Raw genomic sequence first — 13,322 nt, forward strand, 5'->3', positions numbered from 1 at the left:
TCGTGTTCATGCTGGTGTAGAGAAGTCTTTCCTCCTAGGTTATGTGAAGATGATGGACGTGAACAGAGTGAATATACATATAATTATTGAAAATATATACCTGGAGAAAATAAATGAAAGGATAAGTTAGAGTGGAATTCTAACTTAATCTAATTATATATCTCCCCTGGAAACTATCACGAGTATATTGTTCCTTAATATAGAGGTTCCAAGACTACTTTACATTTTAATCGAATAATAATTATTATTTAGCACTTGAGAATATTTAATGAATTCTTTCCTTATCAGGTTATGATATAATTTTGTTATTACCTAAAGTAATTGACCTACAATATTAGAACAAGAACTCCCTTGTAGATGTAAATCAGTTTAGATTATTATAAAATAAAATGTGAGTGGTGTGTGTTTTTCCTGTGCACCTTCTTAATCCATTTTGTTATTATATTATTTAGGGTGGTTTTCCTGAGGAGACCTCAAAAGAAAGAAATCTTGTATCCTGGGAAAGGTAAGAAGTATAAAACATGCAGATCAAAGGGTAATTTTTGAAATACATTTTCTTACATCATGGTTCCTGGGCAGAATTAAAGCTTTCAGTATATTATGGCATGACTATCCGAAGTTATTTATGAATAAAAAACAAATAATAAATTTGAAAATTTTTCAGAGTAATTATTTATTATAAAATATGTAAACATAAAAATTTCCAATGTAGCAATACTTTTAAAATAATTATCCAAATAAACATTGACTTAATTATTATTTAATATAGATTATTCCCATGTGTGAGGATTAAGTCAACCAAGGAGAAATACTCACCTGCCAAATATAATAGCTTCCAAAAAGTTAAATAATAACTGAAAAATAATATCAGTGAAATGACAGATGAATAAAATTTGGTTAACATTTTTATCCTATTTTTAGAATTTAAGTGAGTAATTTTGTTTTTTATTTATTTATTTTTGCATTTTAGTGCCGCACCCAAGGCATATGGAGGTTCCCAGGCTAGGGGTCTAATCGGAGCTACAGCTGCCGGCCTACACCACAGCCACAGCAACTCCAGATCCAAGCCTTGTCTGCGACCTACACCACAGCTCACCGCAATGCCGGATCTTTAACCCACTGAGCAAGGCCAGGGATCGAATCCACAACCTCATGGTTCCTAGTCGGATTCGTTTCTTCTATGCCATGACAGGAACTCCTAATTTTATGTTTTTGAAGAAAAAAATTCAATACGTATTTCTTAAATAAGAAGAAAGCCCCATTGTTTTAACTGGTTCTTCTTTTTTACTTATTGTTTTGTTTTTTAACAGCCAAACTCAGCCTCAAGTGCAAGTGCAGGATGAAGAAATTACAGAGGATGACCTTCGCCTTATTCATGAGCGAGAGTCTTCTATTAGGCAGCTTGAAGTAAGCTTTATAAAGTTGGACTGCTGCTCTGTTCTTAGTGAGTTTGTCCTGAAAATGCTTAGATGATGCTAGGAGTGAGATCAAAAAAGATAACTAAAGAAATCCATCATTTTGGTGGCACTTTTTATATAAATTAGAATAATTTCTTTTTTTAAAAAACTAGTGATTGCTTTAGAATTTCTCCTAGGATGAGAAAATATATTTCCTTCCACTCCAGCTTTTTTTTTTTCTTTTTTAATTCTGTTAGGTCATCTAAAGGCTCCTGAGCGTTGAGAAAATATCAGTCTAGAGATAAATGTTTGCTTAAAGGGTCTGAATGGCTCCTGTGCCATATGATACACGTCACACCTGCATGAATAAGACTTTTTCCAAGGGCTTTAAAAGTATTTTATTTCTTTTTAGTATGTGCAGGATATCAAAGAGGTCTAAAGGGTTCAGTAGCCATAGTTCTTAGAGAACTTTTTCCCTAGAAAATGGGCTAATAATAGCCTACCATTTATTGAGGGCTTCCATGTGCCAAGCACTGTGTGATAAATTCTTTATGTTAACTGTCTCTTTGAGTTGACATATATTCAGCAACCCACAGCCCTTCTCTATTAGCTAGATCCTTCACTTCTGTCCCATGTGGCTTGATATTTTTAACATCACAATCTTATTTTAGAGAACTAGTTACTGTTATTCAAAGTCTGCTTACCTGGGATTGCTTATAGTAAAATAGTTTCCTGTGTGTTATTAAGTCTAGATGCATTCTCACCTGGGTATGAGTGGTGGCTTGGGTTTTTAAAAAATGTTCCCCTTTTGTGGATTGGAGACTGAATTTCTGATAATAAAGTACACTTTTTTCTCTTAGGCTGATATTATGGATATTAATGAAATATTTAAAGACTTGGGGATGATGATTCATGAACAAGGAGATGTAATAGGTAAGCTCTGCTCATTATATTTCGTGAGGTGGAAGCAAGCTCCATGCCGTTTACCTGCTGCAGCTTCTCAAGCCAGAGTAACTCCTTCCTCTCTCTCTTTCGGTCCTCCAACAGACAAAACATCATCCTTGGCAGTATCTAAGACACATCTTGTTTTTGGCTCCTACTGGTTGAAATGACCAGCTGCATTTATTTAAGAAGTCCCAAATTTAATTAGGGTCTGCTGCTGCTGAGCTTATGGAAGGTGCTATGTAGCAGCATTCTAGCTTGTTTCCAGGACCTCTGGTTTCTGCCTTATCCCAGTTTAATTCTCATCACACCAAGGACTTTAGGGGAAACTTCTATTCATAATTGTCTTTGCTACCTGTCTTTTAGAATAGAGGGAATAGGAATAGGTGGCCGTTTGCATGATCCTTTATCCTCATAGCTTTTTTGGTAGATTAATTTAGTAGTATTACTTAGATACTGAGAATTTTTTAATTAAAGAAAAATCAGTGACTAAGACTTCTATTAAGTGTAATCATAATTCATTAAAGGTGTAGTTGTCAGCATTGATCAGGATTCTGATCATTTTTATTATTTTGAAATACAAAAATATTAGTGGGTATTGCTAAAGATAGATTTAATGTATTTTCTGAATTTTGGTTCAGTTAAAATACTTGTATCTACAGTTTAATGTAATTATTATCAGTCCAATCTTACCCTCCTCTGTATCCCCAGTAGATCACAGGGTAAAATTTCCCAAATCATTCCATTCATCAAGTATGTATTTATAGAATGCCTGCTATATCAGGCATAATTCTAGACACTGGGGATTCAGTTAAAATTAAACGACATATAAACAATCTTAAAATCTAGTTGGAGGTGAGAGACAATTTTAAAAAAAAGAAAAGTAAGTAAAGGGTGATAAGTGTTACAAGGAAAATAAGGCCAGGTGGGGGATGGGACTCTGGGTGGTGGGGAATGTGCTGCTTTTCATAGGGGAGTCATATTAGGCCTCACTGATAGGTGACATAATAGTGAAGAATTCACGGAGGTAAGGGAGCAAGCAAGAGAACGTATGCCAGGCAGAGGAAACAGCAGGTACAAAGGCCTCTGGGCAGAAGCATACCTGTCACCTGAGGTGAATGGAATGAGCAGGGGGAGATGGAGACCATGTCAGAAGTCACAGGGGACAGCATCTTGTAGGACCCCGAGCATCATGAGGACTGTCGCTGTTACTAATAGAGGGGAAGCCACGAGAGCGTACGAGCAGAGGAGGGCTGTCATCTGACATAGGCTTTAAGAGGCTCACTTTGCTGGGTCGAGAACAGACTGCAAAGGGACAACCAAAAACAAACCGCTTAAAAGGTTCCTGCAGGAATCCAGGTGAGCAGTTGTGTTGCCTTGGATCAGGATGGAAACAATCAAGTGGTAAGAAGCAACAGGATTCTGGATATTTTTTTTTTTTTTTTTGGATGTAGAGCCAAAAAGATCTACTGACTGTCTGATAGGGGTGAGAGAGAGTTAATTCAAGGTGACTGTAAGGTTTCGGCCCAGGTCACGATGGTGGTGCCATTTTCCAAGATGGGGAAATCTGTAGCTGGAGCAGGTTTAGGTGGATATAAATCAGTAATTTTTGGATACAGTAAGGTTTGAGGTGCCAGTTGTCACCCAGGTGAAGGTTTGACAGGCATTGGTAGAGAACACAGGATTTGGGGGTGACGCCTGGGAGTCATCTGCACATAGATGGTATTTAGAACTGTGTGATTAGATGAGATCACCTAGGAAGAAAGTGTGGTGGAGAGGAGAGGAGGAGGAGGGGGACTCACAGATATTTAGAGCAGTCAGCACACTACATCCTTCTCTTCACATGTTACCTTCAGCAGCTTCATGCAGCAGAGGCATAGTTGACTATATATTTATGACAAATCATATGAAAGAACCAAGAAGCTTAAAATATTTAGTATCTGGCACATAAAAAAGGTTTGTTGGTTCCTGATTTAGAGCCCAGAGAGCCAAGGGGGAACCATTAAAAATAACTAAGAAAGACTAGTCGGTGATGCAGAAGAAAACCAAGTGAGTGTATTGTTTTGGAATGAAGTAGAAAAAGCATTTCAAGAGCGATGGCTAGTCAGCTGTTTCAGATGCTGCTGCTAGATGAAGTAAACTGAGAATTAAGAGTTGACTGTTGAGTTTAACAATATGTAGGGCCTAGGGGACCTCGGAGGAGAGCTGTGTTGGTGAAATGGCGTGGGAGAGAGCATGGTAAAATAGGTTTAGGAGACACTGCGAGGAGGTGATGAGATGGCAAGTGTACACAATCCTTCCTGGGAATCAAGTGCGGTCATAGCTGCAGTGGATGTGGAATAAATGAGAGGCTTTTGGGTTTGTTTTAAGATGGCAGCAGGAAGATTGATGGGAAAAAAGTGGGGATGATAGAGCAAGGTCTTTGAGTTAGTGACAAGAATGAGATAAAGGGCACCCAGGGAGGGGTCGGCTCTTGCTGGAGCTTGGCTGGATCCCCCCTAATCATGAACCAGAAGTCTGAGTACAGATGTTGCGGGGTGTTGCCCTGGCAAGGGTCGGGGGAGCATGTGGAGATGTCTTCTGATTGTCCCTGCTGTCTCAGCGATCCAGAAATCGGGGTCCCTGGTGGAGAATGATGGTGCGCAAAGAGGCAGGAGAAGTTAGAGGACAGAGGAGAAAGGATGACTTGGTCTTTGAGGAACTGGGAGAGTGAGGCAGGCATGCTTTGCAGTCCAGAATTTAATGTGAAATAAGTCAGCACAGGTGATCCCTTTTTGCACTTAATGCTCAGCTGCTGCATGGGACAGGTTAGGGTTTTGTCACATAAGTGTGATTAAGTAGGGACAAGGGGGATGAAGGTAAATACAAGAAAACAGTGACACCTGATTGTCCATGGAGTCTAAGCTAGAGAAGGGGAGTGAGGACATGAAGTGTGTGAGAGGTAGGGAAGAGTGGTGGGATCACTCAAGTCGGGGTCTCAGAAGGAGAGAGCTCTGAAGATAGCAGGTGGGGCTCGGAGAGTGAGACCTGAATGGAGATTACGAAGAAGCTGCAGTGATCGGTAATGATGGGTTTGGGATGTGATCATGGAAGTGGGTGGCTGAGAAAGGGTCACAGGCAAAGTCTTTGAAAAACATGTGCTCAAGAAAATGAGAGAGAGTTCCCCTCGTGGTTCAGTGGTAACGAATCCTACTAGTATCCATGAGGATGCAGGTTTAGCCCCTGGCCTCGCTCAGTGGGTCAAGGATCTGGCGTTGCTGTGAGCTGTGGTGTAGGTCGAAGACGAGGCTCGGATCTGGCATTGCTGTGGCTGTGGCGCAGGCCGGCAGCTATAGTACTGATTCAATCCCTAGCCTGGGAACCTCTATATGCCACGTGTACGGACCTAAAAAGACAGGAAAAAAAATAAAATAAAATAAGGGAACTGAGAGGCCAAGGAATAGGAAGGTCAGCCATTGGATATTGAAATTGCCAAACATGTACTAGGAGGAGCAGTGAAGAGAACATCAGTGGTTCAGGGGCTGAAATATTCTGGAAGTGAGAAGAAAAGACGTTGAGCTCTATGATGTCTGCAGCAAGAAGGGTTGGCTGAGTGGGACAGCATGAGTTATAGAACTGAAAGCTGGCAGGGAGGAGGATACGGTGGTCACCCATCCTGCAGATTGACACCTCTTGCCCCCCAGGTCAGAGGAGGGTGGAAAGGAAAACCGTCACCCCTCGAGAAGGCTGCAGGGCTCCTCAGGGAAGCTAGATCTCAGCACAGAGAACGTTGATGATGGCCACCAAGCAAATGATGGGTTTGGATTCTCTATATTTGCTCTAAATGAAAGTTCAGATGCCTGCGTGGTCCTGAGTTGGCCATCACAGAATGCAACTCTGTGACAGCACTTTGTGCAATAACCACATAGAACTAGAGTATGTTGTAATGAAGATGATTGGGGTTTTTTCCTTCAAATTTTTATGTTTTGTTTGGATCACCTGAAAAATAGTATACCTAAAAAGAAAAATATTCAACTTTGCCCGTATACTTAATAATAGTAACCTTTGACTGCACGTGTTTAATCTTACCTTAAATGAAATCTAGTGCTTTGTGCAGCTCTATTACTGGAGCATCAGCACCTGCTCAACAGTTGTGTGTTTTATTTTAAAGATAGCATAGAAGCCAATGTGGAAAGCTCAGAGGTGCACGTTCAGCAGGCGAACCAGCAGCTGTCAAGGGCAGCAGATTATCAGGTAATATTGACTATGCTAAATTGTCTCATAATTTCAACTTTTTAGTTGTGTCTGTCTCTCTGTAGGTGTGTGTGTGTGTAATCAAGTTCAAAGTGGCTATGTCAACTATAATAGAAAAAATAAAAATCTAAAAAAAAAAAGTTTAAAGTAGCTGAAATGTTAATATTTAAAATCCCGTGGAAGACAGGTCAGAAATATGCCCATCTTTTTTTTTTCATTTATATATATATATATTTTTAAGGCTTTTTAGGACCGCACCCATGTAGCATATGGAGGTTCCCAGGCTAGGGGTCGAAGTGGAGCTGTAGCCACCGGCCTACGCCAGAGCCACAGCAACATAGGATCCGAGCCACATCTGCAACCTACACCACAGCTCACGGCAACGCCAGATCCTTAACCCACTGAGTGAGGCCAGGGATCAAACCTGCAAACTCCTTGTTCCAAGTTGGATTTGTTTCCTCTGCACCATGACGGGAACTCCACCCATCAGTTTAAAACTGGGTTTATAGTCCGTCTATTCTTGGGGCCGAACCAGTCCTCTGACACACAGGGGTAGGAAGTTTAGTGTTTAGTGTTGAGGGGAACAGTAGACAACTCCAGTCTTTTCTGACAGCTGCTGGTCTCCGCAGTCATTTTGACATTCCAACCCAGAAATGTCTTTGATTGCGATTCGTCTCCATTGACTGTGTTCCCTTCTGCCTTTTCTTTCTTTTATGTCACTGATACTCTGGACTAAAGAGGCAAAGATCCTTGTCCAAAAAGACCTCTTTAGGTCCTGTGGAAATTGTATTAGCTTGGAATGTTCTTGACCGTTAGGTGTTCTGTCAGCATTCAGCAGCGCCTCCACCAGGAATGAACTGATTTCTTGAGTGAATCAGGTTAGTATAGGGAATCCATATGTCTTGAGTCATTATATAAATATGTATGGAGGACTACAAATATTAGGACCATTAATACTTTAATATTGATGTATCTTTTAATATTATAAATCTTTGTTGTTCAACAAAGATAAGGCCAGGCTCTTTGGGAACCCCCAAATACCATCCTAGTGTTTGATTTGCCTTTTTAAAGCTACCTTTTCTTGTTGTTGATAATTATTTTCTCAGAAATTTTTTATCTTATCAAATATCTAAGATATTGTCACCATCCAAGGTGTTTTCAATTGCTTTTCACTGTTCTCACTAACCTTTGAAGTTCCTTTTAGTTTCAATGCCATTTTTTCCCGGGACAAATCAGTGCATATTTAGTGATATGTCAGGGATTGGGAAGCTATACAGAGGATGCTGAGTTGCAGGCAGTTGTCCTCAACGACAGATGGTAAACTCATGTTTACCGTCTCTGTGTGAGATTCAGAATGGCATCTCAGCAGAGTTAATGTCACCATGTCATATATTGTAGATAGTAGAACTTACAAACACACACAGAGTAATCTGTAAATGCCAACAGTCATAGCTGTTCAGACATAGTATTTAGCAGGATTCATCAGTGACTGGGCTTCCATGCAATTTCGTTTTCCTTTTGGATTTTGAGGGGCATGCAGCTATATCCCCAAGTTTTACTTTTCCTCTTCCTGGTGGAAGGGAAAGCTTACAGCCACGCTGGGGAAAAGAAACACATTTTCCCAAGCTGTACCTCCAAGAGCCAGAGCTGCCCCCAGCCTTAACCCCAGGGGGCCTGGAGAGATGAGGAAAGAGCCCTGCAAGACAAGGGCTGGGAAGCCAGCAGCTCCCCGGGAGTCGCACTGGGCAGCCTTGGTATTAAATTTGTGCCTCTGCCAAATAAGGTGCTTTTCTACCGTTTGGGTGAACCATGAGCATAAAGGAAGGTGGTAAATGGTCTTATCACCACGGCAACCCAGCACCTCCCTGGAGGGCACCCTGGGCCAAAAAGATACATTAGTGGCACAGCTGTCATTTGTTGATGAAGGCACATCATACATGGGTCTGCGGTAACCAGGTGGAATCTGGGGAAAATATATGGGCATGATGAGATTGAAACTTGAACTGTGTTGAATATGTGAGAAGTACTCTGATGAAAAATTAATTAGAAAGCTATCTGGAATACTGAAAAGTACTCATGGTTTTCAGGATAATTTCAGAATCAGGAACTTAGCTTTTTTGTAAAATTTATGCTACTTCTGGTTGACACAAAGTAAATTTACAAATTTTTCTGCTTTGTAAGAAAAAGGATTCCTGCATGTTGCTGTGAGATATACAAAACTTTAGAGAAGTATAGAAATCTTCAGCTGGGCCAGGAGTGAAGAATGTAGCAAAACTCCTAACCTTTGTATTTTAAATGACTGGATTAGAATCTTTTTAGCTCTTTGTTTTTTATTTTTTACTTGTTATGTTGAGATTTCGAATGCAGTTTCCATTCATATTAAAGGATGGGAATGATTTGGGAAACTAAGAAGTCCACTTTAGGAAATATTGCCAAGCATTTCCACTTGCTGATTGTCAAAAAACTCATTTTGAAGAACAGTATTTTGATAAAACTGATGGTTTTGAGCTGTTTTTCACATATAGGTAAACTCTGTCTATATTGCTTAAGTTAGTAATTTTTATTTCTCTGTGTCTTTTTAAAAATTAAGCCCAACCACATGCCTAGGAAGAAAGTTGAATAATTACGCCCTGAATTTATACCATTAGTTCAACAAGAATATTTTTTAAAAATCATAGTGTTATATGTATTGAAGGGATTTTCAAGAAGCAAACAAATACTGACAAAAATTTGAGGGCAAGGAGTTCCCGTCGTGGTGTAGTGGAAGGGAATCTGACTAGGAACCATGAGGTTTCAGGTTCGACCCCTGGCCTCACTCAGTGGGTTAAGGGTTCCGCGTTGCCGTGAGCTGTGGTGTAGGTCACAGACGCAGCTCGGATCTGGCATTGTTGTGGCTCTGGCATAGGCTGGCGGCTACAGCTCTGATGAGACCCCTAGCCTCCATATGCTGCGGGTTCAGCCCTGAGAAGACAAAAAAAGACAAAAGACAAAAAAAAAAATTTTTTTTGAGGGCAATAACTATTGATTTTATTCTAGTAAAGAGCTAAATGATTTGTCACTTACTATAGAGATACTCCACTACATCTATAAACGTGTTTGTTTTTGCATCTGCAGCGCAAATCCAGAAAAACGCTGTGCATCATCATTTTTATCCTTGTTATCGGAGTTGTAATTATCGGCTTCATAATATGGAGAGTGAAAAGCTAAGATTATAAAGGCGCACACTATTGCACTACACTATGTCAATTATGTAGGAAGACTCCGTTAATCATGGTGGGTTTTTATTATTATTTTAAAGCTGTTGCCTAAAGAGTGGTTCCTATACTTTGTTATTTTTATTTGGGGGAAGTTTTCTTTGAATTAAATCTGATATTTTCTAATACTGAAAGTTTTTCTAAATATCACTGCTGGCATAACTTTCATGCTTTCAATCTAATAACTGTCAGGTTTTTGCCCACATCGTGTATGCCTTTCATTTATAATTTATTTATCCTGTTGATTTAGTTTTGGGACTTGGTAAACCTGAAGGTGTGGGTGTTCTCTGTGCATCTCTCTCTCTGTCACAGTGTAACATGCACCCACGTTTATATTACTTCAATTACAACTCTTCAGTTTAATTTTAATGTGGGCCAGCAGAGGAAATAGTCTCAATAACTTAAATAAATTAACATATATGTTTGTGGGAGTTGTTTGTTTCTTTCTGGTTCTTAGCAGCACAAATTGTCTATTTAACTTTTTTTGTTGTTGTTATTGTCTTAAGATCCTTGTTTATTCTGAAATCAAGGAGTAACTTGCTAGTATATCCCATAGTCCTGATGTGTATATAGTAAGCATTTGCTGTAGATTGCCTAGTAGAATACCAAGCGTAGATTGTTTTTACATAGGCTTAAGTCTGGCGTTCGTTTGCGGGGAATTGTGTAGTCACTGTAAATGTTTAATGTAATTTGGAGAAAGATTATGACAAATCAATACCTATTGTGTTAGAATTCTAAAGATCCCAGCTTGTTATTCTGCTGTGTATTTCCACAGCTATTATGATGGAAAATTACCTACCTTTCCTTACATCCTATAGAGTAATGGTTATGTTTGCATCCTTGGGTCACAATTACTTTGGGGAAGTAACTTTCCCACAGTTAATTGTTTTTGAGCATTTATCACAAAATTCTGTTTCCTTTGCGTACTGTTGTGTACCATCTTTCATTGGAAAAGGAGTTGAATGTTTGCCAGTTAACTCACTTGCCTTTTTTAATCAATGTTGTTTTAATGTACTAACCTGAATACTGTAAAGAAGATTATCTTAGTTTATAGTTTGTATTTTATAATGTTCTTATATCACAGTTTGATAGTGAAGGCAATGTTTTACATGGCAAGCTATGAGACTTCAAATGGGAACAAATACAATATTAAGTAACTAAGTAAATTGTATCTTTGCAGCCAAAATAAAGATGATTTTAAAAGTGTCTAGATCGTTTCATTTCTTGATAACTCCGCTTCCATGGGACTGGACGCTTACCTCACACTTTAGCCACTCTGCTACTTGAAATCTCAACAAAGGAGATGGAACCACGTGGCCACCCTTCTGCATCTTGCTGGAGTACCACTGTACTCAAAAAGTTTTTACCTTGGTTTTCCTGAAAGGTTTTGCCACTAATAGATAGAATCTACTTTGCATGTCATCAAAACTCGACGTATTCCATAAATGAGACTGTAGAAAACTCTTTTGTGAGGGAATGATTTAGAAACTTTGACTTTGTGTTCACCAGAATCAGCTTGCTTTAGCGAACAGGATGGGTGATGCAAGGAAAAGAATTCATACAAATACTACTTGTTCTGAAGTCAGCGCAAGCCCATCAGGCCTGCTCCCAATGGATTTTCTTTGTAAGTGCGCAGATAATTATGCTGTTTGATGTGATAAGCCATTGTTTTAGGACTGTGTAAGAGTCCCAGTGGCTGCCATAGATCCACTCAATTTTCTGCCGTGGTTATAATTGATAAAATGTTTGTTCTCATACAGACAAATGCATTTGTTTTTGCTTACTTCATGGTGAGTTCCCAATAACAGCAAAAGCATTTAATTTGGGGGACGTGAATTTAAAGTGTAATACTTTAGCAAATATTTTGACTGAGACACAGATCAGTGATTGAAAACAAGAACTTGAGTGGTTTGCAGTCTTTTAAGAAACATTAATGTTGAGGGAAAAATTTGAAACACAGTGTGTCGTCTTGATCAGAAAAAACAAAATGAAAAGTAGTACAATAGCCAAATTTTAAAAATTCGTCAAGTTTTCACTATGTTACATTGAAAATCTTTGAAAGGTGACACTTGCACTCATGCCTCATAGCATATCTGACAGGCACACTGAGTCTCAAACAGAATATTTGAAACACATTGTGTCATCTTGATCAGAAAAAAACAAAATGAAAAGTAGTGCAATAGCCAAATTTTAAAAATTCGTAAAGTTTTCACTATGTTACATTGAAAATCTTTGAAAGGTGACACTTGCACTCATGCCTCTCAGCATATCTGACAGTCACATTGAGTCTCAAACTGAAGAAGTTACCTTATCAAGAGACACACATTGTTCCTGTTAGTGTGTTCCAAAGGCATACTTGCACAACACAGACTTGACATTAACCAGTCTCTTTGCTTAAATTGAATGATGGTGTGACATGAAAGTGCTTGGCTGTTGTATTGGTCAGTAAATATTATGAAAATGTTTTGGTTTTGCACAGTGTTTACTAGTGAAAGAGTAACTGGTGCCATTTCAGCATAATGCAGCTTGGTTTTAGTAGATCATGAGATCAATTCTTAAAAAAATACAAATATGAACACAAATGGAGCTTGATCTGCAACTGCAAACCATGGAGGCAGCCTCTGCAGTCAGGGCCGCTGAGCACGCTGGGTGCCCAGCAGCTGCATCTACACTGTTCACTGAGAACACTGCACCTTGGAGAGGCTGCCACCAGCTCCTTCCTCAGGATCTCCACTACTTTTATTAAAAAATAGTAAAATTTGGGAGTTCCCATCATGGCTCAGTGGTAATGAACCCAACTAGTATCCAGGAGGACACAGGTTCCATCCCTGGCCTCACTCAGTGGGTTAAGGATCCAGTATGGCTGTGGCTGTGGTGTAGGCCAGTGGCTACAGCTCTGATTCAACCCCTAGCCTGGGAACTTCCATAAGCCGTGGGTGTGACCCTAGGGAAAAAAAAAAAGTAAAATCTTGTACACAAAAAAGTCATGTTTTAAATACCAATCTAGACATGTTAGTAATGAAAAAATGAATGACTTTTGAAAGTTTCTTGTCCCGCAAAATTAGTCTGTGGTTTAAAGGAAAACGCAGACTAGTTTTTCTAGTTGGTGTGATTTTTGTTTGTTTGTTTCTTCAGGTAGAAAAAGAAACATCACAATAAACAATAAAAACCTGTGTAAAGGAAACAAGGCATTGTCCACCTCAATAGTGAAGAGCCATTCACAGGATAACTGAATTATGCAGCATTTATTTTTTTGAAAGGTAAAATTGACTATTTTTTTACACACAATCATGTTACTACATTAAGAATTAAATTTCAGAGGAGAATGAAGAGAGTTATTTGGGTAAGTTATGGGTTTAATGACATTTTTAGTTCATTTAAAATAAATATAATGAGAATTTCTCATTAATAGTAAAGAACGTCATCATCCTTCTGTCCTGGAAAAAGAAAAGTTGTTTACATATTTTCATGATTCACTTAAGAAAACAAAAAACTA

General features: G+C 39.1%; 1 protein-coding gene across 2 annotated transcripts in view; it reads left to right on the plus strand.

The window, feature by feature from the left end:
- STX7 (syntaxin 7) overlaps nucleotides 1-11,032 on the plus strand; it is a 52,241-nt gene extending 41,209 nt beyond the window's left edge. Inside the window, exons 6-10 of one of the 2 annotated variants that reach the window (XM_001926476.5) lie at nucleotides 453-505; nucleotides 1,311-1,407; nucleotides 2,258-2,330; nucleotides 6,490-6,572; nucleotides 9,687-11,032. In XM_001926476.5, the coding sequence (XP_001926511.2) occupies nucleotides 453-505; nucleotides 1,311-1,407; nucleotides 2,258-2,330; nucleotides 6,490-6,572; nucleotides 9,687-9,779 (399 nt within the window). In that variant the 3' untranslated portion in view covers nucleotides 9,780-11,032. Of the gene's footprint in view, nucleotides 1-452; nucleotides 506-1,310; nucleotides 1,408-2,257; nucleotides 3,223-6,489; nucleotides 6,573-9,686 lie in introns of those variants that run through there. The other variant, XM_084955989.1, reaches the window with a different exon arrangement.
- Nucleotides 11,033-13,322: the final 2,290 nt, after the last annotated feature.

Source organism: Sus scrofa, chromosome 1 (assembly GCF_054392235.1).
Source record: "Sus scrofa isolate SSC_HxYL_T2T_F1_AM1 chromosome 1, Sscrofa_HxYL_maternal_Yorkshire_Landrace_v2.0, whole genome shotgun sequence".
In the NCBI taxonomy this organism is placed as follows: domain Eukaryota; kingdom Metazoa; phylum Chordata; class Mammalia; order Artiodactyla; family Suidae; genus Sus; species Sus scrofa.